The sequence below is a fragment of the Coturnix japonica genome, chromosome 12 (genome assembly GCF_001577835.2).
Source record: "Coturnix japonica isolate 7356 chromosome 12, Coturnix japonica 2.1, whole genome shotgun sequence".
NCBI lineage: Eukaryota > Metazoa > Chordata > Aves > Galliformes > Phasianidae > Coturnix > Coturnix japonica.
In genome coordinates, this window is record NC_029527.1 from 6,461,266 (window position 1) to 6,487,914 (window position 26,649).

General features: G+C 39.4%; 1 protein-coding gene across 20 annotated transcripts in view; it reads left to right on the forward strand.

Annotated features, from left to right (window-relative positions):
- Positions 1–26,649, forward strand: part of SLMAP (sarcolemma associated protein) — an 80,398-nt gene that overhangs the window by 17,418 nt on the left and 36,331 nt on the right. For 5 of the 20 annotated variants that reach the window (XM_032447217.1, XM_015874890.2, XM_015874889.2 and 2 more), the window contains exons 2-13: positions 7,088–7,235; positions 11,145–11,217; positions 12,270–12,306; positions 13,896–13,958; positions 14,829–14,924; positions 15,532–15,603; positions 16,387–16,513; positions 17,623–17,760; positions 18,866–19,034; positions 19,118–19,168; positions 19,741–19,791; positions 22,938–23,000. In XM_032447217.1, coding sequence (XP_032303108.1) covers positions 17,668–17,760; positions 18,866–19,034; positions 19,118–19,168; positions 19,741–19,791; positions 22,938–23,000 — 427 coding nt within the window. In that variant the 5' untranslated portion in view covers positions 7,088–7,235; positions 11,145–11,217; positions 12,270–12,306; ... (3 more) ...; positions 16,387–16,513; positions 17,623–17,667. Of the gene's footprint in view, positions 1–7,087; positions 7,236–11,144; positions 11,218–12,269; positions 12,307–13,895; positions 13,959–14,828; positions 14,925–15,531; positions 15,604–16,386; positions 16,514–17,622; positions 17,761–18,865; positions 19,035–19,117; positions 19,169–19,740; positions 19,792–22,937; positions 23,001–26,649 lie in introns of those variants that run through there. The other 15 variants (XM_015874894.2, XM_015874900.2, XM_015874891.2 and 12 more) reach the window with 10 other exon arrangements.

A 26,649-nucleotide genomic window follows, 5' to 3' on the forward strand; every position in this document is an offset into this window, starting at 1 on the left:
CTGAGTAACTTCTGCCTTTTTGAACCATTTATTCCTCATTGTTGGATCACCACAGACAACTTTATTCAGTAAAAGCAGTGGTATTGTGCGTGGTGCCTGGGGTTGTGTCATATCACATCCTACAGCAGCAGCCGTCTACATGAATGCTTATTGAGGTATGAGGTGCTACGGTGTAATAAAGAGCATTCAGGACTCATTCTTCTGTGACGGGGAGTTTTACTACGATTTGCAGTTACAGAATGTGAAAATTGGGGTGTTTTTAAATTCACAGCTCTCAAACTGGATTATAAATTGCTTCTCAAAGTAGTGTGTGAGGTTAAGAGTGTGTCAGCAGCTCTGCTAGAGGAGCAGGAGGGCAGGTGGGTTAGCAAGGATAACCTGCCTTCATGATGGTGATTCTGTTCTTGTTGGTTCTAGTTCAAAAAACAATAGTAACAGAAAAGCCCAGACTCAGGCACCTTTAGTGCAGAGCATGGGATGAGAGTTCAGCCCCTAAGTTCAAGCACCACTCCTGGTATGAGCTGTCACTTAAACACTGTCGTGTGGAATACAAAGTATTGCTAAGGCTCTTGAATAGCATTTCTGTTAACAGTGACTGTTTCCTAATATAAAAATAATAACAATAATAACAATAATAACAATAATAATAATAATAATAATAATAATAATCCTTTTAAAATAAATGTTTGGCATCCCATTTCTGAATTTTCCTCATCCAAAGCAGATGACGTGGGCTGCAGTGGGTACTGGAGAACAGTACAGTGCTATTGGCTGTGGTCACCTTGGGTCCTGAGCTTTCCTTCTCCAGGTCGTTACAGCTGCTGGCAAACATGGGGGTTTAATGCTGGTTTAGAAAGTCAGTTGTGCCGCATGATGGGCCTGACATAGAGGTGGTATTTCTCTGCAAACACACTGTAATGTGGTTGGTTTTGTTTGGTCTTTGTGTGTGCATGCATGAAAACTTACAATGTATCGTTATTGAAAATTCTGCTAAGTGTAGATTCAGAACTCAGTTGCTAAAGTAAGCACTGTGGCACGGTGCATCAAAAGGAAGGTCCTGACCAAATTATTATTGGGTACGGCACGCCTGGAAGTGTCTGCTCAGTTCTGTTGAGAAAGGTGACCTTTCCATACAGAGGAGAACATGAGTATAACCTGTGGCTGAGTACTGAGCACAGCTGGAGCTGTTGGGGTCTGGCTGCTCGGTGCTGCCCTGTCCCAGCTGTGCTTCCTCCTCCCTGGCCTTCCAATCCTAGACAGCCCTGTGCCCATTTCAGGCAAAGCCTGCTGAGATCACGCAAACAAAAGCTGAGCTGAACACGAGGCCTGCAGTGAATTTGAGAGCACTCAAGCTATCGGGGCATGGCAAGCAGCAAAGCAATTCATACTTCAGAGCACTTCAGCTACATCCAGAAAAGGTTGTCTGTTTATAACCAGACTCAGTTATGCTGGCACGAAGCTGCTTTTACTGCTACAGTTTATTTTGCTTGACAACAGGTATGAGCGGCCAGCAGGGTTGTCCTGGTAGTACAGTCAACAAACCTTCAAGGTGGGAACAGGACAGAGCTCTCGGTCAGCAGAAGGACACGTTCCCTGCTCCCTCCCTCTCCTCAGCTGCCTCCCTGCATTTCACTGGCTGTGTCTGCCATGGGTAGCTAGAATCATTTCAGAACTGGTCTGCTGAGATCTCACAAATTAAAGCACTGGTTTTGTTTCCAAGTAGTTCAATGAGCAAAGAGCTATTAGATCCACGTGTTTAACTAACATAAAACTAAATAGAAAAGCAGTTTTGCTTGATGTACCCCACCCTGCGAATTATGCTTGCTTATGGAGAAAAATACTTTTACTTCCTTGATAGGTGGGTGGAGTTAGCGAGTGAGTGGAAAGGAATTTAGGATGTGTCTAAGCAGACCAGAATGAGGAACTCAATCATTTGAATCTGGAGATAATTTAGCATTTGAACTTCTGTCATCTATCTTACAGCCAAAGGATCAACCTGGAATTTGTTGTGGTTAGCACAGTGTGCTCTGCTAGTGAAACTGCTGCTCCCACATCCAGAAAGCACTCAGTATTAATATTTGAAGGAATGTAAAGTGACCTACTAACTGTATGGGAAAAGAAACCTTCTGGCTGCAGTGTGATAAATGTTGGCCATATTGGTTTGTCTTGTTCTAAGATACTTGTTTGTAATGGAGATTGTACAAAGCCAAAATAATTCACTTCTTAGTAGAGTACTTAGTATGAGACAGGTCTGCACAGTTGTGTCTCAATCAATTTTGATTTGGAGTATTGCAATTTTTAGATCCCCATTTATTTGCTATATGTGATTACTGGCTTTAGTCCAATGCATTTGTACTACCAGCATTAATTGTTCAATGATTGCTATCTCATCTCTAGCATGAGCCAAGTGAAGAACCTGTTGACTTTTGGTGTAGAATTGAATGGCTTTATTACTGTAGGTGTCACCATTGCTTCTCCTTTCTCATTCTCAGTATAACAAAAAGATGAACTTGTCAGCTCCTCAGCATCAGAATTTGACATATTTTGATCTTTCTGGACTAAACTAATGCCTTGAGACTTGGGAGGCTCTTTGTATATCTGTAACAGCATAGGCAGTGAAGATGTATTGAGTGTACTGATGGTTGACTTTTGTAAGGACACAATGGCCTGTATTTTGGTGCCTCTTGTTGTGTAGCAATTGCAGTGTAGCAATGGAACAAGGGTGGCATACAAGCGTGTGCTGCGGTCTGTGTCTGCATTTATAGAAGTAGATTTCATTCCATTCATGGAGTGAATCTCACATCTGTGTAGATGAATTCCCTCAGTTCTTCAGTAATTCTCTATGATTTTCAGTGTAATTGCCCTGAACAGATGTTTCAAGTTGATGGAGTAGCAGTAATGTGCTCTTCAAATGGAAAAGGGAGGCTTTATGTAGTGATTGCAAATGTTCTGTGAATCAGGATGATCACTGTTTTTTACATGCTGCTTCCTGCAGTATTGGTGTATTTCCATCCTGGAAGAGGCTTCAGGGTGTTTTTGTACATTGTGTTGAACTTGGAGTGGTTATTGTAAGAATTTTTGGGAAAAAAAAGCCCACTATTTGAATGATCGATAACTCATTTATAGAACACTTTTTAAACACTGATTTCTTTTTGTCCTCTATGTGAAGCCTTCATTTCCATCTTTACCTTGTGCCATGTAACCAACAGCTCTGCAGCAGGAAAAGTCTGGCCTTGGGCTTCTGAATGTGCGATCGTTTACCATACATGGCTGGTTTTGGAGATTTTTATCTTGCTCTGAGAAAGCTAAAATGTTAATTTTAGTGAGTTAATTAACGAGTTCATTCTTGATTTCTTTGGCTAATTCTAGAGCTTCATGTTAAATTTCGGGATTGATCCTTAGTGATGTAATGTGGTGGGTTGAAAGAAATGCTGTACAGAGTCAAAATGAAGGTATAGAAGGGAATGGTTGCTAAAAGCAAGTTTTGTAGGAAGAGGCTAAAACAAAATGCATCACTTGTACCGTAACGAAATCGATGTAATTAAGCTACTGAAAGAGCGTGCTTCTTTCTTTTCAAGATTTCCATTGCATCTCTGAGCCCACTGTTTGTCTTTTGAGTTCCCTCAGCAATGTCTCATGCAATACCAGAACAGCACATGGCGTGGGGGAAAACAAACACAAAAAAAGCCAGAAATTGACATCTTACTTTCTCACTCATCTGGCTAAGTAAGGAATTATCTTAAGCCTCCCTCCTGGAAATAGTGTGTTAGTTCTGTGGTGGCTATTAAGCAGAATGGTTGTTTATTTGGTTTGGTTTTATTTCTTTGAAAATTCTCCTACGTTCCATGTGTAAAGCTACAATCTGGATCATTGCAATTTTCTGACTCCCTCATATCACCAAGAATCCATACTCTGTCTGTGCACAGAAGTAAAATGTAGACTGTGATCTGCAAGCTGTTGGTACTCTGAGTCATTGACCTAAAAAGCGGTGGGACTTCACTGGTGTAAGGTTTTTCTGTCACGTAGGTCGAAGCAGAGGAGGTAATTTTGTTCAGTTTGCGAAGCTCAGCAGAAACCTCGAGTATGATCAATACCACATAATACCTTGTAAAACACCGTGGAAACAAAATTCTAATACTTTGGAAGTCCCCTAAGGAGGTTCTAACTAATATGGGCTGTCCTGGGGAAGCTTGATTTCAAAGTAACATCTTAAATTTAGTGGAAGCAGCATGATAAGGGCAATTAAGTGAGTTTATTAATGAGGTATAAATGAGAGGATGCAAACAACCATGAAAACATAAGTGACCACATCATAACATGGACTAGAATTTGTTTCTCTGTGTGAGAAGGCATTATGATACTGGAAAGTAAGTTTCTTAAATAGTTGTGCATTGCCTCAGATGGAGGGGAAAGAGCCATTGGAGCCACACGTATCATTGTCTGAATTAAAGGTGCAGTAAATCTTTAACAGTCTTCAAAGGTTCTGCCCTCACCTGTCCCAGCTGCACTCAGCCCTGATGTAAGGCACAAGAGAGCTGAGTTTTTAGTTTGTTCTGGAGGGAGATGTGAATTACGAAACCAGGTGTAATTAGGGCTGCACATACTGCCCTTTGTTCTGGCACTACCAGGTTAAGCAGAGTTTGCGTCAGCTCTCCAAACTGGTTTGCTGGGGCTAACAGTGCTTGAGCCAGTGCAGCGGTGGAGGTGGTGGTGTGACTGCACTGAGCACGGGGCAGAGAAATGCCTTTGGTTGTGTCAAAGCCGGCACTGCTGCTGGACCTGGGCGGTATACACTGTAAGCAGGGGTGCCTTCATAGAAGGCACTGCATTACACAGGAGCTGGTAACAGGCACTATGCAAACTGGAGAGCCCACCTAGTACACGGAGTACATAATGCTGTATTAAATACAGTATGCTGCCATAAATAGTAGTTAATGTACAGAAGTGAGTGTCTCAGGATTCTATAAAGGGTGCGATGGCTGAAACCTTCTTTCTAAGTGCTGAAGTCAGTGTGTTTCTGCTTAGCACCAGCAACGTGTTAATAAGCTGGTGTCTATTATTTCTTTGCTAGATGCAGGGAGTAGTGCTTTAATCCTGTTTGTAAAGGCTTTGAGGCATTTTAATAGCATCGCTTTTCTAAAGTGTACGTGATGAAATTTAGTAGCGTGCACTTAAATGGACATCAATGTGATAATGTAAAATGGAATTTGTATTTATTATAGCTGTTTATTTACACTTGTTTCATTCCACATGGAATTTGTGAGTTTAGCATTGCTGATGGTGTGTTGCATTTCATTTCCCGTGGTAACTCTCCTGTGTTTTTCTGTGCTGTGTTTTCAATGCTCCATCTGTGGATGCTGCAGAAATACATTGGCATCCACAAATCCAAAATGTAGAGGACTAAGAGGCAGCAGGTATTATGTGTAGGAAATAAAAGGGTGGGGTAGGTAAGCATAAACATGTTTGTTTCTCCTTGCCTGTGACTCACTTCTTCATAACAGAAGGATTTTCAAAAGGAGCAGAACGTTAATTGAAAGCAAACAGGAAGTAAAAGCAATTCTCTGCACTGAACCATGAGGGTGGAATACTTTCAGACAAGTAAATTAATGAGCTAATTAATTTGATTGACTTTAAACCTAAAACTGTCACAAAAGCCATATAACTATTATTTATACCAATATATAATATTTTATAACACGGAGTGCTGTTTAGAGGGGATGGGTCTGATGATTAATGCACTGAAAACAGCCAATATTTCTTGTTCTGCCCATAATTCGTCCTAATGGACATATGACTAATTGATTATTATTTTTTTCTGACTTAAGATCAAAGCCATATCTCTTTGAGTAGAAGTCTTTCATGTGCTGCTTTTCATTCTGTCATTACCTCCGTTTAGCTGAGTTTGCCTGTTTTGGCATTTGCCTTGTTTGCTGTATTGAGTCCCATCCTGTGGACCCAATTGCACTGAAGCTGTCAGGTGCTGGAGATAAGCATGTCAGATCTGTGTCATGTGCTTGGAGTCATGAGGTTTGAAAAGTACTAGTGCTGGTCTCATCATTTTTAAACCCAAGTGTTCCTTCAGTGGTTTCAGCATAGAGATATATAGATATATATCTTATTTATTTAGTTGGTTTGGAGTGTGATAATAGAACAGAACAAAAGCATGTTTGTTTGTTTAAATGAATACTCAAAGGAAAAAAAAATCTTGAGTTGCATTTATAGGTAAGACATGGGAATATGCTCATTTCTGGAGGCAGCACTTGGCCTTCCACCTTCTACTTGATGAGTTTCCTTCCAAGTGCAGGAAGTCAGGGACTTCTCATGTCCCATAAGGATCCTTTAATAACCACTGTCGCCATGAAGTACTGCTCATGGCCCACTTCAGAAGGGCTGCATCTGGCTACCTAATAACATGGCAGTCCCTCTCATGCTGCTGATCAGGTCTCAGCCAGTGACTCACTTGCCAGGTGGCCTCTCCTAGATGGGGCAGTTCCCCTTGTGTCATAAGCCACTTAAGATGCAGTAACTTGCTATTAAATTTTAATTAACTCTACAAATGGATATTTACAAAGGTAGCTGATGATGAATCAATCGTAGGATTAACATAATGGTGTGGACTAGTTTCCCTGAGAAGTAAAAGCACCCTGATGTTGTTTTCCTTAGTTTCAGTAAGGTGTTATTATAGCTCCTGAATTCCATCATCTTCAGAATCATTTCTTTTCACTCTCAGTCCTTGCTTTCCCTATAGCGTGTTTAGGGCAACACGGGCACTTTCACCTTGTGCAGTAGAAGTCCTCATACTGATGAACAAATTCTTACATACGTGTAGCAAAAAGTATTGCTAAGGAAGGTGATGTCATCCTTTCCATGCCGGCAGTAGTGTCAAACAACTGAAAAATAAAAACATTTGTTGACTGTGTGAAGGTGTTACATCATGAGGAGAATATCTTGAGTTTAATGCATTCGTTCTCTTCTCCACTGGGCATCAAGCTGTATTTTAAAGCAAATTCAATTTTACTGGTTCTGTTTCATCGTACTTGTTTTATTTCTCCAGGTAACGAAATGTTCTTTTTGTTTGTTTTTACAGTTCTACCTTCAAGACACTAAAAGTAGTAATGGTACCTTTATTAATAGCCAGAGACTGAGTAGAGGGTCTGAGGAGAGCCCACCATGTGAGATAATGTCAGGTGACATCATCCAGTTTGGTGTAGATGTGACGGAGAACACACGGAAAGGTAAGGGGTTTGGATCACTTTCTGTGTTTGTTTTTCCAGTGTACTTACATTGTCTTACTGCAGTGTAATCTTTAAGAGTAAATGGTATTCCCACTGTAAGAAAAGGTTTTCCTTATTGCTTCTCTTCCCTCCGTTGTGCTGGCAGTGAGTCTTGTGACTGTGTGGTATGCTGGGTAAAGAAATGGATTCGCTGAAAGCACCGAATCTGTCCCTCCTCCCACTCACCGGGTCTTTCAGTTGGCTTGTTTCCTTGGGCCACCTTCTTCTGCGGCTGTGTGGGTGCTTATGTGCATTTCAATAGGCGATGGAAATGCAGAGCTGGGATGGGACCAGGTGTAGATGCATTCTCATTTCAGTTGACTTACACAGCAGTTCCAAAAGCGTAGTGAGAGTGTGTGTGTGTACAGGGATGTGTGTGTACAGGGATGTGTGTGTAGTGCTGGGGGGTTTGTTTGTTTTGGATTCCTGGATGTTTAGTTGGTATTGTCTGGGAGTTATTGAAAACATTACTTCATGTAATGTGAGCGCAAATATTAATGAACAATAGCAGTATAGGTGGATATATCCAAGGAATACTTTACAAGTATACAAGTATTCCTTGGATATCTCTCCAAGGGATCCTTTACATCTCTGCTAAACCTGGGACTATGTATTTCGAGTGGGGCTGGCCTTACTAAAGGGGCCAAATTTGTTCACGTGTATTTAGACCTAAAACAATTTCATTTTTAGAAGGTAAAAATGGAGTTTGTTTGTTTTTATTGGTGATTATTTGCAATTAACCTATGTGAAAGTCCATGGAAAGCTCATTGGAATGACAGCAGCAGTTCTTCCCTCTGGCTCTGTGTTAGTATGACACAGCCCCTGTGCCGGAGCATTAGTACAGAGCAGGCTGGTTCTGCTGCCTTCCTTTGCTCTTCCCAGCTTTGAAGACAGGAGCCACACTCAGCGTCACTCCCAATGCCCTGAGCCAGCCGATGAGGAAGAGCGTGTGAGGTCTGTGTTCTCCGTGCCTCCCCAAGCAATGAATGAGAATTGTATCATCATGCAGGGGCACGAAACAGCTGCATCACAGTTACAGTGGTTACACATGAATGCGGCTGGAATGCAGACAAACACATTTTTTTCTCCCCTGGTTCATCTGAGTAATCTCAGATGTTACTGTTCACTTCAATCTCGTAATTAAGCACCGACATGAAGCCGGTTTTAAATTAGTGGTTCCCTTTGAGACCATTTTGCATGCTGATATTTGTATAATGCCTGCCCTGCAGAAGGCGTCCCAGCACTCTGCCATATGCCGTTATGCAGCACAAACTTCCCTACGTAAATTCCTATTTGTGTAAACATTGTAGGAATATGTTTATTTCCATGTCATTGTTCGGGCTGCCTTTTGGGAAGTCATTTCCTTGCAAATTCTATCTTGATTGGGTCTCGAGGAGCGTGTCTCGCTCACACTGTGGTTCGGGATGTCTTACATAAAGTAGTGCTGATGGGCTGAAGCCGTTTTCAGGCCCGGGGATGTTCGCAGCGCTGCCGCTTCCTTTTTAGTCGCTGCCGCTCCACCACCAGCCCCGCACCGGGCAGCAGCGGGACCGAGGCGGGCAGCGGGCGCCCTTCGCCCGGTGTCTGCTCCAGCTGTGCCGCTGCAGGACGGCCGTCTGTGTGCAAAGCAAAGCTTTCGAGAGAAAAACCCCACAAACCCATCGTTTCCCCTCAGTGCAGCCGTGCCGTCTGTCCCACGCGGCTCTATTAGCTCGCTGTGCGCTGCCCCGCTCGCAGCCCCGTTTCCCGTCGTCCCGGCGCGGCTCCTCGGGCTCGGATCGCCCCCTGCCGTGCGCAGCCGGCCCGGCTCCCTCCGTTCCCTTCCCGCAGCAGCCCGGGCCCGGTACGGCACGAACCGCTGTGCCCGAGGTGAGTGCGGGGCGCGGGGGAGCGCGGGCGTGCGGCATCACCGAACGATAGGCAGGAGGAGCCGCGATTCCTGCTGCCATGGCCGCCCATCGCTGTGCCGCCGTCCTGTCTGTTGCGGTACCTTTCCTTTCCTTTCGGCTTTGTTTTTTCCCGTTAGTCGTTACTTGATAGCTGGATGTTATGTGATGTCATTGTAGTTTTATTCTATAAAGTATCCAAAATGCTGCAGTATCTTCTTACGGGCACTATTTATAGCCTCTGTTAAATCCCCTGTATCTCTTCTCTCTCTTTCTCTCTCTCTCTTTTTTTTTAAATATATGGAAAAAGCTTCTGCAGCTCTCAGTGCAGTTAGTTTTGAGTGTATTAAAGGGGCAAACTTAAGAATCCTGTTATCTTGTGGCACAGTGTGAAGGTTGTCCCCTTGTCAGCTTTGGTTTTTGATACCCTCCTACTTTCTTCCTGAAATCAGTGTTTCCTCTCTGTAAAGGGAAGGATCCTTTGCTGCGTGAGCTGTCTGAGTGTTGCATGCCACAGATAATAGCACTGCTGGTTTTTGTTGTGTTGTCAAGAGATTTGTGAATTGCACAGACCATTTATTTGGGCTCCTCAGAGCCACAAAAAAGACCCCATGGATTTATCCAATATGAGATGGGTCTGATCTTCCCTGGCACGTACATTTCTTGTTGTACTGGGGCAGTTTACCACAGTCCTGGAGCAAATCAGATGCTTCACTGTTGTATGTAGCTTTTAGTGCTGAACACAAGGGAGAGCTCTGTTTAGTTGGATCACCCCTCCTGTATTTTTAGATTCTATTTGTGGCAGTTTCCTCAAAGACCTCTCCTTTCCCTGGAGTACTGCCGTTGTCCTAAAACACCCATTGTCCTTTTTATACTAATCCAGATTAACCATTTTACTGATATTAATAACTATGAAAGTAGAGCACCTCTGCCTCAAGTGTAGGTAGGTTCATTAGGTATAGCAATTGAGGGCCGTATGCTCACATCCAGCTTACTGCAGTGCTTTGGGAATAAATTCCATCTTTCTATCCATGTTACCAAGAAGATGCACTTGACGATTCATAGCACTGCACAGGAGGAGGAAGAACAGCAAAACCCAGCTAAATGTTGTTTGGGGTCATCTTGGAAATGGTATCAATGCAGTTTTGAGGAAACTTAGTGAAGAGGGATCAGTCCTGGTGTTTAAAGAGTGTCTGAAGAATCTTGAATACTTGAAGATCAAATACTGTGTTTCCTTCTCTTATTTTTTTAGTGTCTTTTGTCAGTTCATATAATCCCAAATTCAGTTCCAAGGAAGCATGCTCTGTCCCTCCAAAAGGAATGGCCACTTGTTGGGATGGTTTGCTTTAGACACATGATACAAACGCCTCGCAATAGAGGGATGGTTCTGAATGCTGCTGGTGTTGTGAGTGCTGAGTTGGGTGTGCTTCTGTGTTGTTCATGTACGCTTCCTCTGCTCTCCCTTTTGATTGCTGTGTTTGTGAATAGCGATTACTTGTCAAGTTCCAATTGATGAAGTGTTTGGTGGCACAGACTGGATGTGTTACCTTTGAAGTCTGTGGTATCCAAGATCACAAGAATTGTGTCAGAAATCTAGCTCGTTATTTTGTTGATATTTCCGCCTTCCCATTAACACAGGTAAGATGCATTATTCTCTCCTTCCTTTTATGAACCAAATGTACCACTTTAACTCGCTGCGGTAAAGAAGTCATGCTGGCCTTGCTGCATTTGGAGTCGTTGGGGTTGGAACTGCTTGGTAGGCCAGGAGCAAGTACCCAGTGTGACCGCTTTGAGTTTCCCATGGTAAAGTTTCCATTCCCCAAGGAAAATTGAGCAGACAGACCAAGCTACCAGTGCTTGAAGGCTTCCTTGCCTTTTCTTGTTCACCTGCATTAGAGTTTAAGACCGTTACCATATTTTTAACCGTGGGACTTACAATTGAATAGTGACAAATGATGATGATGTGATGTTTGTTTCTTTTCAGTTACTCATGGATGTATAGTCTCCACAATCAAACTGTTTCTTCCAGATGGAATGGAAGCTCGATTGCGATCTGAGTAAGAATAAGCGTCTGTTTGCATATGGCAAAATTAGACTTCTGTGTAGTGAGGATTTTATGGATATTACGTTGAAAATTGGCACAAAAACAGTTTCTTTGGATATGTTCAAGTAAATAAAATAACTGAGAACGTGCTTCTTTTGCAGGCATTATGAACAATAAATCTCATTCAATTGTTACTCTGAGAAATTGAGGCAGCTCTGAAAGCATAAAAAAGTTCTTAGCGAGTTGGATTCTCTGATTCGCTGTTCCTCAGGATACCAAAATGAATATTAAAAACAAAAGTATAGGAGCAAAAGGAAGCAAATGAGCCATTCTCCTTCCCTCTTTTATACTTTGGCATTGTTGTTTCTGTTCCTTTAAATGCACATAGGCTCTCCTAATGCAAAGCTGATATCTCTGTTTCTGGACATGTGTACACATAACGCTGTTCATATTCTTCAGATAAGCAATGTAATGTTTCCTCATGGTGTAGCTGTTCATTGTTACTATGAAGCTTTATATTTTGCTTCATGGAAAGCTTGGTCAAAAGAGAGCAGTATGGGAAATCTTCAGTGTAATTGCATGCACTAATAAGAAATGCTAGAGATGTGTGGTGTGGGGTTTTGATTCCTGATGAAAATGTGTAATCGCACAAAGCTGTGGAAGTTACCAAACAATGTTACTGCATGTGAATTTGTGAACAAGAGTACCAGGTCAGCTGCCTTCCTGGAAGTGTTGTTCTGTGCATGTAGGTTGGTGGAAGCCTTACTAAAATGGTTACATATCAAATATGGAAGTTACACATCCAAATTGACCTACTCCAAGTAAAAGTTGGTAAAATGTATTTTTAGAACACATTTATAGCTTGATTTATAGCTTGAAAATAGTTCTGTAACTTCAAAAATAGCCCCTAGCAGAGTATTAACCATTTTTACATGATTACATTGTAAGTTCTCCAGTCTTATCACCTTACAAAGCATCTTGATGGAACACACAGTGATTTGTGAACTGATATTCTGTAGCATAAATACTTTGTGTTTACTTTTTCTTTTTTTGTTTGTTTTCAAGTGTTATCCATGCTCCATTACCAAGTCCTGTTGATAAGGTAATTCACTAATTTGTTGGTTTTTGCCTTATTCTACCATGTGCTGTTTTCTGACTTGTTAAACAGATGAAGTGAGTGCAGATTCCAGTTGCATTTAGCTGTGTTTCCTGCTGGTCTGATTTGAACTAGTTTTAAATTTTGAGTGGCATTTATGTAGGGAAGGAGGAGCAGCACCAAAGTGTATATTTAAGGTAGTTTGGCTTCTTAGATGGGGTATGGCATCTGAAACATGGCTTCAGAAAACACAGTGCTATTGAGATGGTTCAGTTTCCAGATACTGTTTGCGATTAGCAGATGTTGGGTATTGCATAATTTGATACTTGGTCTGTTCTGCGGGACCCAAGAGTAGATCCTGTTTCATGGTTTGGTGTTTGGATGAGGTCTGTTGTCTTTTATCTTGCTCTTGTGGAGGATGAGTTGCACAAAGCAGGCTAGGAAGTGCTCTGGTATGTTCCAGAGGAAAACTGAGAGACCTCTGCACTCCTGTCATACAGGTACAGCCAGATCTGTTCGCTGTAAAGTCAGTAAAGCACAGTGCAGTTGTTAAACTCAGTTTTGATACTGTAAAGTTCTTCTTAGGTACTACTAGCCTGGGACAGGTGTCTGTTATTTGATTGTCTAGCCTGTAAAAGCAAAACAAACAAAAGAAGGATTGACTAAAGTTCAAATGAATCAACATTTTCAATGCAAAAACCAAAATGTTTGGAAACTAAGGGAGCTTCTTTACGAAGTCATCAGTCTCGTGGCACTTGCATTAAGCCAGGGCTTCAAGCAGTGTACGTAGTGTGAGTGCATGGTGAGGGCAGAAGTTCTGCAGGGGATTGTACTGTACTTGTGTGGGAAATGGTTTCTCAGTGGTATCAGTGTAGGTAACAGCAATAATGAACCACCCCACCTCCTTAGCCTGAACTGCAGAATGGTTTCTGGCACCAGGAGAAATGTGGAGTTAAAGTAAGACTTGGTAAAACAACAGACGTTCTTAAGCCTGGCTGAGGTGAGGCACTGAATAGCGTAATTTTCTTCAATTGAATTTGTATTAAAATCAAGTGAAGTGATGGTGCAGAAACACAGCAAGAACATTATTATACATTAAGGTAATGCAGGTAGTCCCCAGCTGTGAAATAAGGGGCAAAGGGAATTGTGAAGGAGATGGAGTTAGGTCAGCAGAAAATGTGTGATGAAATCTTGAGAGGTAGGAGCGGGGAACAAGGCATGTTGAATTGGAATATGAGAAAGTTGTCATTTCTGGACAGCCCGATTTCTACTTGTCCCAGGATTGCATGGCTTCACCTTTGTGCACCTTATTGCTTTTGTCAGATTGTCTTTTGTTTGAGCTGAGGTGAAGCTGTTTGGTACTTTGATTCAAAAGCTTGTGAAGACAACAGCATGGTGTGGCCATGAGTGCTATGAGTGGTGAAGTTCTGTGTTAACCTGAATTAAAATGACAGTAGATGCAAAATGATTGAAAGCTCCATTTGTTCAATAACAAATTTACCTTCCTGACTGTATTTAAATTATGAACCTTACCTTAACTGAGTCTAATGAAAGATCCAGAAATGTTTAGATTCATCAATTCTCTTATTTCTCAGGTTGCTGCTAACACGCCCAGTATGTATTCTCAGGAATTGTTTCAGCTTTCACAGTATCTACAGGTAATTTTTTTCACGGCAGCATTAATTGGATTAAATATTTAATCTCTGACTGATTAAAAAGTAACCAAAAATGTATATTTTTGTCTTCCCGTTTGTAAGCAGGAACAAAGCACTTTACCTTATTCTGTAGTGAAACAATATAGGAAGTGTTATAATTGAACCTAACATAGCTCCATGTAAGCTTCTGGGGTTCTTAATGAGCAGTATGAACTATGGCTTTCATATAAGGTGTAATGGTAACGGCAATTTGTATTCCAGTTAACGATATGGGTTTTGAGACTTATTAATTTTGGATGCATTTGCTGAAGTAGCAGGAAGCAACTCAGGTAGATGCCCTTTTGTAAGAGGGCAAATTCAGAGCTATTTACCAGTCTGTTCACTCTTGTATCCTGGAATTGTTAAAAATTCCTTGCTGACCCAAAATAAATTCAAACACAAATAGCAATTCTTGCATGGCATTTATTTCCTGTGACCCGATTTAGGGACTAGCAGCTCAGTGCACAGAAGCTGCCAAATCTGCCTTCTGGTCGGTGCATCAATTTTATTGCTGAAATTAGTGACAAAAGTTCAGAGTGGGCATATTACTGAAAAGTCTTGGAACTGTTTACTGTGTGTGCTCTGCATGTGCAGTGTATGCTTGAACAGATTAACCTTTTTGGGAACCTGACATTGTAAGACAACATTTTCTAATGGAAATATCCAAATGAAAGTGTGGGTGAATAAAATGGGATGGTTTTACTGAAGTTTTGAATATGCTCACAATCTTTTTTTTTTCCTTTAAATTCAGTGTTATTTGGTATCTTTGCTATTGCTTCTGTTTTGAGTTGCACCAGCAGAACTGACCAGTTGGCTCTCTTGATCTCATTGTAGGAAGCCTTACATCGGGAACAAATGTTGGAACAGAAGCTGGCAACCCTTCAGCGACTACTTGCTGTTACACAAGAGGCTTCAGATACTAGTTGGCAGGTACCAGAAAGCATCCTTTCCCTTTATAGGCTGAAAAAGGAGCAAAGTATAAATTGTTTCTATTGCTTTATAAATAACCTGGAAAACAAACAAAAGAAAAGAGTAAAAAGCATTTTGTGGTTCTCAAACTGTAGAAGACAATGTTTAATAAGTTTAATGTACAGATTCGATAACTTTAAATGATATTAATTGATTATTTAATCGATTAACTGATTATTGATTGGACGGGTAATGGTTTTAAACTGAGATGAGGAGGTTTAGGTTAGATATTAGGAAGTTTTTCACTCAGACGGTGGTGACGCACTGGAACAGGTTGCCCAAGGAGGTTGTGGATGCCCCATCCCTGGAGGCGTTCAAGGCCAGCCTGGATGTGGCTCTGGGCAGCCTGGGCTAGTGGGACCTTGCCTGTGGCAGGGAGTTGAAAACAGATTATCTTTATGGTCCTTTTCAACCCAGGCCATTCTACGTTTCTGTGATAAATACTCCAGTAATGTAATTCTAAAGCAGAAGTCCACTGGATCTACTTAAAATACAGTGTTCTGTTGAAATGGCTTATTTGTTTTGCCATGACTAATACTAATATGAGGTAAAACTTCTTCTCTTCCAGGCTTTAATAGATGAAGACAGGCTGCTATCAAGGTTAGAGGTTATGGGAAATCAGTTACAAGCATGTTCAAAGGTAGGTAATTCATTTAGTACAACTCCATACTGGAATACTGAAAGATAGCTCTTCTGAAGTATTTTGAAATGAGACACTCAAGAAAGCAGTTTGAACACAAACTTCCTCATGTGGGACTGTGCTGTGCAGTTTTAACCTGATTAGGCTGAAAATTGTAGGGCTGTTCTGTATTTCATGGAATCATTTTAAGTTTAGATAAATGGTTATCTATCAGCATTTTTTGAGCCCAAACTGGTTTTTCTTTTCATATACTGGAAAGGAATTTGTCATCTGTGAGAAGCAACCAATCTGTCAGCCCTGTTTTCTTTTCAAATATGGATTTGAAAAAAGGCATTGTGCATATGCTGACATTCAGAAGCAAAGTAAAAAGAATTCTCTGACTTGTGTGTTATTCAGGCCATGTATGCTTTAATTATTTTTTTCTTCCTCTCAACTACCTAGATGATATTTTATTTTTTGCAGGCCCTGTCTGAGATCTCTCAGATGGGACCTTAGAGCATTTGGCTTTGTCTGACAGTAGGACTCCTAGGCTTGACTCTGTTTTGTGCCTCAAAAAATTACAGTTCTGCTATGATCAAAGAATTGCAGGTGTGCACTGTTGTACATGGAAGTGGTTTATACCCAGTCATGTCAAGAATCCTTATTCAGTGATTTACCTGCAATGTTTTCTCATCTACCAGCAAATGCTGAACATTTTGGAATAGAACAGATTATAGCACAATCTCACATGTTTAATCAACAAAATATTAACTTACATTTTTTGTATTCGAATTGCATTTCCAGAATCAAACAGAAAGAGCTTATAGCATTACAAGAAGATAAACACAACTATGAGACAACAGCCAAAGAGTCCCTGAGGCGGGTCCTACAGGAGAAAATAGAAGTGGTCAGAAAGCTGTCTGAAGTGGAGGTAATGAACTAGTTTGCTGGAAATACAGAAATACTTGCAAATGCTGCTAATTAGATCCATGTTTATTGCCTGTGACAGGCCAGTGTCTGTCATATTGTGGCACTTACAGTATATTAAATAGAGCTGTTTATTTCTTGGATGCTAATCTTAGGCTTAAACTGTTAATGGGGGCTTTAAACTTCCTTTTTCCCCCCACTCTTGAAAAATATTAAGCTTTCTTAACATATTTAGTATGTTTGGGAAATAAGTGTGGGTGAAAATAATGAAAAGAATTCTCTGACTCCTCCATTATTCTTTTTCCTCTTCAATTTGACTCTTGGTGGAGAAATATTAATCTAACCTCAGTATGGGGTTTCCTTGCATGCTCTCTAGCACATCCTTTCCCCTTCACGCAGAAAAATTATTGGGTCCTGGTTGGAACTGGTGCTTTAATTATTAAATAAGGTAGTGTGAAATGCAGCTTTGGTTAAATTGTGGCACTGGACTGTTTTGATGATGAGGAAAGAATACTAAGTTAAAGCTTGTTACCAAGAAATACAAGTACTTTTTTGTTTACTGTCTGTAATGTGATACAAATGAAGAAACAGATCTTGAGTAATGAGGAGGAAACTCTATATGCCATTTAGCTATGCTGTTGGCCACAGCTGATGCCAGCTTGTACTGGAGCATTCCTTGTCTCCTGAAGAGTTGGCTGCCTCTTGAGTAAAGGGCATCTTACCTGAGATGCTTGCACACATGGTGGAGTTCAGAAAACAAATCTAGAAATGGCATAGAAGAGAATGAGGGAGATGAATTGCACATTTCAGTTCTTTATTCCCATTGGTCTTAATTGTTTTCATGGCCTAATTTGGCTTTGAGGTGTGGTGTTGCTTTTTTTTCACATGCGTGAAGCTTTCTTCATGTAAGTTCTATTAAGTAGACTATTACAAAGGCTTTTGCCAGTGCTTGTTTTATTGTGTTTGGACTTGATTATTAGGAGCCGAGCAGTTTGAAAACAAATATGATCAGTTGCATATATTGTTTTGAGGGGAAATGTAGGTCAGCTGGAATGTTTGGTGGCTTATTAGTCTCAAGTTTTGCATTTGCTCCACACAAATTTTCTCTTACAGCGGAGTTTAAGTAATACAGAAGATGAATGTACTCACCTGAAAGAAATGAATGAGCGGACTCAGGAAGAATTAAGAGAATTAGCCAATAAGTACAATGGAGCTGTAAATGAAATTAAAGATCTTTCTGACAAGCTAAAGGTAACAACAGAACTTTATTATACTTATGGTGATGTTGCAATGCATAGAAAAAGATTTCATTTCTAAAGCAGCAATCAAATAAAGGTTAAGAAACCACTTAAGCAACAAATAGTAGAAAGAAAGGTGCATATCAACTGTTAGGTCCAATTTTCCTTTACATTTAATGTGCCTGAAAGTGTCATAATTTAAATCGTTAAAAATGTCCCTTTTTCATTCGCTTCTAAAATTACAGTATTATTGGAGCTGCATTTTTTAGTATAAAACTTCATAATGGATGAAATTTCACATTCAGCTGCTTTTATATAAATAACTTATTTACATTTCACATTGCCCCTTAGTGCAGTTACAAGAACAAATGGCCAACCACTGTAAAAGTACAGCTCAGCTCCGTGGTGGAAAGGAACATGAATTCAGGCTTATTAAATCAAATTTCTAGTTAGGTTAATATTTTAATGTTCCTGGTGCTGGAGGACAAAATGATGACAGTATGATAAAGCCTGTTCCCATAAAGACTCCCATTGAGGTCAGCAGATGATATTGAGGAGGGCAGTGGTAGTGTTCCATTTCTGGGACAGTTAGAATTGTCCTGGGTACAGGAATCCAGATTATTTTGGCCTTAGCTCAGCATCTCAGAAGACTTTTCTTTCAAATTAAATGGTATATTGCTGGTCTTAAGGTCCTCATTTTGCAGCTGAGAATTAATCGCTGTTGGTGATGAGTTTACTCAGAAGGATCGAAATTGGAGCTTATTAACCTAACTTTGCAGGAAGGAGAATCTATGAAATATATAATGAAATCCAATAAGGAAAAAGCTGTGGGTTTTAATAAGTTTCATTTGTGTACTGTGAATTCAGCTCGTAAGGGCTTTGTAATTTGTCTGATGGTTTGAGATGGAAGTCTTTAGGTATTTCTAAGCTCTTCAGACCTGTTGATGTTTTGAGATACTTTTTATCTGTAATTTTGCCTGCAGTGAGATTGTATTGTTTTCATTTTCTCCATCCGCCTACCAAAGCAAGTCAATTGAGTATATTCAGTTATACAAGACAAGGAAATCTACACCTGAGGATGTTGTTTTCATTTGTTTGGGGATTTTACTTTTGAGCAGGTGGCAGAAGGAAAACAAGAAGAAATCCAACAGAAAGGACTGGCAGAGAAAAAGGAATTGCAGCATAAGATAGATGAAATGGAAGAAAGAGAACAAGAGCTTCAAGCAAAAATAGAAGCTTTGCAGGCTGATAATGACTTCACCAATGAGCGGCTAACTGCTTTACAAGGTTAGTAACTAATGGGGGAAAAAGTATTAAATTGTTGTTCTTTTAATCTGTGAAATACCTTTTTCTTGGAATTCTGTTTACAGTACGGTTAGAACATCTTCAAGAGAAAACTCTTAAAGAACACAACAGCTTAGGTAGGTGTGATCAGTTTCTTGTTTAAAGCTGGTTTCCAGATAATTTCTCTTCAATTCTTTTTATTGTAATAATGCTGTAATGTAGTTGGCTGCAATACGATAATGTATTTACAAGTAAGTCAGTGCTTGCACTGTTTTACTGCTTGTTAATGATGCAGAGAAAAAATATGTGACTGCAGCAGCTTGCCAGCAGAGAGCACTGCTGCTGTGCGTGTTCACCTTTGGGGTTTATTGCTCAGTTCAGAGCTTTTCTTGGTTCCCAGCCCCTTATCCACCACTCAGCAAAAGATAATTGTTTGTTGCCATGTTCTTTTTTAACAGTATATATGTAATGGACAGTAATTCTTTGAATGGTAGGAACTTACAGTGTGTTGAACAGTCAGAAACATGGTCTGTCCTGTTGGAAAATGCATTGAGTCTTGCCTGTTTTGTTTGATTAATCTGATCTAGATACTCAGAGGAAATATTGTGAAAAACCATTTGCATTTCACAGTGCTGTATTTATAAAGAAGAAAAAAAAAACCCAAAACATTTTGCTTGATTCTAGAAATAATACCCTTTCTTAATCCTAGGCATACAAGTTGATGACTTCATACCTAAAATTAATGGGAGCACAGAAAAAGGTAGTGTATCTCAAGGCTACCTTTTGTCTTATGGTTGATGTTTGAAGTTGAACAAATTATTTTTGCTCTCTAAAGTTTTATCTTGGATTAACATTCCCTTAAAAAAGAAGTTGCCCGCTTCTCTGACAGGCTTTTTTTTTTGCTGTTGTTGCTTAGACTCTCAGTGTAGGTGTTTATAGAAGGTTCTGTAAAATCCAAGGAGCCAAATTTGGAAGTTGACCTGTTTTAATTTTTTTTTAAATTAAAAAAAAAAAATAACAATAATGGATTTTTACTGGAATCAGTGGGATATAAGTGGTGTCAAACTTGTGACACACAGTGGAAAACCTTCATTAACTATTTTCCTCTTTATTTTCCTTGCGACACAGACTTATACCATTTTTCTATTAAGTTGGTTATGGTAAGTAAAGCCAGCAAAAAGTATATTTTTGCTGTCTGTGATGTATGACCAATGCAAGTAAATCACATACCAGTAGTGAAAACTAACTTCGAAATTTAAGAGAGTTTCTTTCTACCAAACAGGAACTAATGCACACTAACTTATTTTCTTAAAGACGAAGTAGTTTAAGCTAGATTGTTTTTAACCAATGTCTTAACATACACTTGAGGATTTTTTTAATAAAATTGATTTAAAATCTGCCTATTTTTCTCATATAAGAAATGGTTTATATTCACTAAGTTGTTCTCTTAGTTTAGACATATTTGTTGTCTTTAGTTTACTTAAGCTACATCAATGAAAAATTTTCCTTGAACATTTCCTGTATAAAGTGAAGCCTCTGAGGACTCATGGTGTTATTATTAGGACGGTTGGGACCCTTATATAGAGAACTCACAGTTCCAACTATTACTTATGGTGTTTCAGGATGACTGTTTATATATTTTGAAGTGATTTAAAAGCTATCTCTGCTCTAATTTTTAGATTTGATTTACTTTCTTTGTGTTATAAATGAAGAGCTTCTTAACTAGGGAGAGTGCCATCACAGTGAAATCACAGCATAACCTCATGCTGATTTCTTATTTGGAGCAGGAGAGAGGTGTTCAATCAACTGGCAGGAACTGTATAAAAAAATCTGCTTAATCTAAGTGCTGGTTCTCTCTTTCTCTTAGTGTTGTTCCATCTTGCTGTGATGTAGGTTTAGATAGGTGAGTAGGTAATACTCACCATGCTTGATTGAATGGTTAAGAAATAAACATGCCTTTTTGTTTTTTAATTTTCCACTGTGGGAAATAATCTGTTTCTCTACCAAGCAAAACTGAGGCACTGTGTAAAGACCGTGAGATTCTTCATTCTAATAATCACATTCTAATCATGTGAGCTGTCAGACTTTGTGAATTAGATTGTTGGAAGTGTTTGGAAAATCCTGCAATGCTGCGAAGAAAACAGCCTGTGTTGTGATCCCAATTACCATTCCCTTAACTAGTTTTTCAAAGTTTAAGAATCAGTCCTCTTTTTATTTATTGTGAGTCTCGTATACAAATCATCAGTGTGAATGCATGAGAACACATAATCCTCCTTCCCATGAGTAACAGGAGGGCAAACACTCATGCTTAGGAATGTTGGAAGGTTGTCTACCAGTTTCTTTTTCTTTTGACATAGAACTGTTTGTTCAGGTTGTTGCTGTTTGTGTTTATGAAGTCTGTCACCTTTCTCCCCCATTTATCTGCCATAACGTTATTTTATTCTATGGATTAGCGTAACTTTCCGTATTTTGCGTTGTACCACGTTCTTCTGCACATCTTTGCTATACCAAGCCCATCCACGTTTCTGACTTCATAGAGTTTGTTGGCTCATGTTCTTTTCATGATAGAATGTGTTTGTCTTTATCCTCCTGTTCCTTATCCAGTCATCACACAACGACAGATGGGCAGTAATTTTTTTTCCTGCCAGATTTTGGTTTTTTGCCTTCTTGAGAGCAGCAGGAAACAGTTACTGTGTTTTGCTGAGTAGTCTTTAGTTATTTTAGAATTTAGAATTCGGGGCTTATAATGTAGATTCAGCTACTTGTGCAGTGAAGGAGTTTGTGGATGTTCTGTATAAGGGAAAGACTTCAAGTGCTTTCAGGTGCTGGTGGTGAGGTGTTCGTTTTCTCTCATTTCACTGATAGAAGTTCTGATGCAGAAGAGAATACTTTCTTAGACACAAAGCTACTGACAGGGGTCGCTCAGAACTGAGTTGTTGCATTAAGTTGTTCCACCACACCTGGTTTTCCTGTTTCAATTCTTTGTGAGCCATATCTTGAATACAGAAAGGTACAAAAAAGCTTCTGCACCATCACTTGGAAGAGCAGCACGTAGAAAATATAAAAATAAATATTTCAGAGATGGAAAACAGATGTTACAGTCATGGTGCTGTGCTTTAAAAGCCTTGTCCTTACGCATTAAAAAAAATGACATTTATTGAAGTGATTTTCAAATGTGGTAAAGGTTAATATTACATCATTGCTCATAAGGGCCAGGCTGCTAAAGACTGAAGACTAAAGAAAAACTTAATAAATACCCTTTTAAAACTAAGAATAAAGTGCCACTGAATATAGGTTAAATACGTGCTTCCTAATTCTTCAGCACTTGGATTTGGTCTCTGCCAATTATTCACGATGTCTTGTTCTGAATTTACAAATGGGTACCGGTGGTGGTTCTGTGGAGCTGCATGTTTCAATTATGTATCATCTTATGGGTTCTAAATTTATTATAATTTAATATAATAATATTTAATACAGTTTGTGTGTTAATTTTTCTGCCAAACTTCTGGTTGTTAATGGAAGTCCTTTGTCACCACCTAATGTGAAAGAGCAATGCTGTAAATGGATTTTTGTAATTTGTTCCTGCTGAATTTAACTTAACAAGATTTAATTACCTTCCACCAAGGTAAGGAGCTTTTTGTTGCGAGAAGCTCATAGATTTTAGTATTTAAAAGCACCTTTTTGAAAATAAAGTCAAAAAGCACTTTTTCTTCTGATCAGATTGAAAGAGTAATCTCCTTGCTAGCATCATCCAGATGTTGTTCCAAACAGGTGTTGTCTGCTTGTGTAGTAACCTCAACAGCTAAACATGCGGTGACAAATACTGTTCGTATACCTTTCACATTTTTTTGTTGCATCAACCTGAAAATAAGCAGATGTAAACTGAAGTGTTTCTTTCTTTACTAGAGCACTTTCTTTCAAAGAGTGGAGGGGACTGCACTTTTATTCATCAGTTCATAGAATGTCAGAGTGAGTACAAGAGTGTTCATCACATTCACTTTAAAAACAGTAGAAAACTCAGACAAGGTGGATGAAACCCAGAATCTGTCAATGCTATTCAGCATGTCTGTAGCACCACAGAACTGAGGTGTTGTGGTATTAAGCAGATGCCTGTAGTAGCAAAAGGATATCATTGCTTTGGAGGCATCTTTGTTGTGGAAATGATGATCACATTGTCTTTTCATACATTTAGTCATTCTCTTCCTCTGCCCAGTAACAGGGTGGTAACAATGCCGCCTGATGTTTAAAGCAGTGTAAGTTTTCATCTGTGTTACAAATTAAGAAGTTGAAAGCCTAACAGTGGCAGTTTAAGCAAACAGCACGGGCTGCAGTGGGCCAGAGATGAGGTAATGATCCCTCTTCTCAGTTTTACTATGTAATTTAGCTGATATTTGAATGTTTTAACATATTTTTCTAATTAGTGGTTACAAAGAACAAAAAGGAAAACTTTAAGACTTGAAATTTTATGTGGAAACTCAAGAGCTTCTTTTAATGAAAATAGATGTGATGCCAATCTTTAGGAAGATTTATTGCCCTGGAATGAGAAACTTGTTTTTAAAAGCAAATGGGTTTTGAAAATAAGTAACGAAGCAGTGCAGCCTGTGTGTCAGTAATTAAAGAAAAGCTTCAGGTGTTAATATGTGTTCTGATCAGAGATGAATGCTATTAGGATAGAAAGGAAGTGCTGTTTAACTTCATAGCACACCCCTTGGTAATATAGAGAATTTTTCCACTTCAGATGCATAATTTCTGTAAACTTGAGTTGAACAAAAATAAGATGGTACCTTTTTGACATTGGGCTCTTTTTCCCCCTTTCTTTTCAATAGGGAAATGTAACAATTTTAAAATTCAGAAAAGTCTCATGAATCGTCTTTATTCATTACATGAAAAGAACTGAAAGTTTGCTTATTTTTTTGGTCTGTGTTGAAAAAAGGGTACTCTGAGTGCTGTTCAGATATGAACTGGTTGACTGTTGTCTTTCTTTGGGCATTAGCAAAACTTGTAGCAGCACCAGCTTTGCAAAGTAAATGTCAGCAGTCTTGTCCCTACAGAGGAGAAGCTGCCATCAAAATTTAGTAAAAGATTTTAAGGTGCAGATGAAGTAGTAAAATACATTAACTTAGAGGCCCATTTTGTTTTATATGCCTCCCCTGTCTTGAACTGAAAGCTAGAGAAAAGAAGGGGTTCAGCATTCTGCATTTTTGTGACTGTAGGTTTTTGCTGCTAAGTAGGAGGGATTCAGATTCAGCAGCTGATGTGTTTGTTGGACTAAAAGTTTCACCTTTCTCAAATTCACATTATATTTAGTCAGGCCCCATAAAAACATGAAGTTAAAACACTTTGGGGTCTATTACTTTAATTCTGCATGTGAAAGCTACCCTCTTAGTCCTGCTGCTGCAGCAGTGAAGGTTGGTAGCTAACGGGGGTTATCAGAGAGGCTGATTGTTGAGAAGGTTCTGACTTCTGCTATGTAGGGAGGGGAACGTGCCTGTCTGTAGTACTGGGGAAGAAGCAGTTAAATCAGAAAAACACAAGCAGCGGAATGAGGAAAAGTGCCTTGAGTCAAGGAAGTAGAAGTATGTAAGGTAGCATGAGAAGGGGAATTAAATGACTAAATAATCTAATATTCTGTATAAACAGCTGCTACAGAGATATAAGGCAACTGAAAGCACGTATCAGTTGACAGCAGTCAGATGTCTCAAGATATTCCAGCTAAGTTGATTTTTTGGTAGGGAAGAAGCAGCAGGACTCCTAAAATCTTAGCTGCAGTGCAGCGCTGGTGCTTAACTTTGTAGAACCCGGCTTTTTTCATGTTTAGTTTTGTTGAGTTTTCTTAATGGAACAGGCCTTGCAACACCATCCACAAACTTTGCTTGCTCCACAAAATCTGAAGTGTTATGAAATCATGCTCTGAACGATCTGAGAAGTGTGCTCCTTCCTGCTCATTGCATCCAGCTCACTTGTTGCTCATTTCATAACTTCTTTCAGTAACTGCTGGTGAAATCCTGTGACGGCAACAGCCAAAAAAACAACCAACCAGCTACTTCCAATTAGTGCAGGGTGTGAATTATTGCCAAATGGGATGGTGATTAATAGGCAGAAGAGAGTCAGTGCTGTGCCAGCTTCCTATCTTGTGCTCCTATTTTTCTCCTTTAACCTTATTTATTTTTCATTTGATGATTTTACATTTATGGTTTTAAATGCAGGTGAATTTTTTTGCCATTTTTTACTAAGTCCACTCGTGCATTTTTAAAAATTCTGTTTCTTTTTGTTATTCTATTTATATAAATTGGAGCAGGTATTTAACAGATTGAGTGTCTGTTCCCCACTTTCCACACCCACAGGTCATAAATCCTTTGGAAATCTGAGCTGTTCAATAGAACTTATTTCCGGTGGTTTGAAATTAGTGCTGAGGACCGAGTTTCCTTTAATTGGTCTTCAAAACTGGCTTCCTTGAAAGACTAATGTGATATAAAAACTCAAATACATTGAGAGGGAGCATGTACTTCAATAATCCCATGATGTCCAGGTATCTTGAAAATCCAATTACAAACAGTAACAGGCAACCTAAATCTAAAAGGGATTTCTTAAATTTTAATGAGAGGAATTGGCTTAAAGATGAAATGCAATGATTAACCTCAAAGAAATTATTTCAATAAAAATATTTTAAATTATTATTCGTATCAGCAGGTCTTTGATTTTTAATCGGTAATTTCTGGCTGACATGAAAGATCAAAATCATTTCTCCCAGAAGTTATAGCTGGGATCCTCACCCTCTTTTAGTTTCTGGTGACCAAAAATGCATATCTTGATCCAGCAGAAATATGGATTTGTCTTTCAAATTCAAATGATCAGGGTTATGAAGATTGTTTTTTGTGTGTGAAACAGTAATATGGAGAGATGCAGATATGTGGGGAAAAAAAGGGCATAAACGTTGAAGTATGTTGACTTTAACTTCTGATTCTGAATTTCTGATTGCCACCTGGATTCTGCTGTCTTTAGTGAGTCAGGAGGTCACAATACAAAACAGCAGTATAAGATACTATTTAGTTTAATGATGTCAACATTAAGTTTTCTATTTATTACCTAAGTGTTCTTAATCGTGCTGGAATAAAATATTCCCTGCTGACTTTGAACCACACTAATGCTTTATTTTTAAAACATGTAGAATATTTACTCTCTCTTTAAACTGTGAGAGGCGCGGGCAACCAAGTGGAAAATGCTTTCTGTACCACCCTTGGGTCACTCTGCACAAGGAGTCTTCAGTGTTATTACTGAACTAATGTTGGGAAGGTAACTTTCATACAAACGCTGAAGTTAAAGCTGTCTTGGTTGACATCAGAAAACATTCAAACACAGTGGAAAAATAAAATAACTGTTTTAAATCTGCAGATTTTTTTCCTTAGTGAAAGAAATGGACTATTATTGAAAATGTAAGGAGCTGCTGCCAAAGTTCAGAGAGTTTGAGAAAGCAATGGGCTCAAGGAGAGTGATTTATTTGTTCTGTGTTACAGTTATTCTCATTTTAACAGAACAATGCAAAGACTTTGGGATCTGTCAGTTCACAAAGGCAAATTTTCTTCTGTAAACTGGTTATAGAAGCGTATCTTAAGCTAAC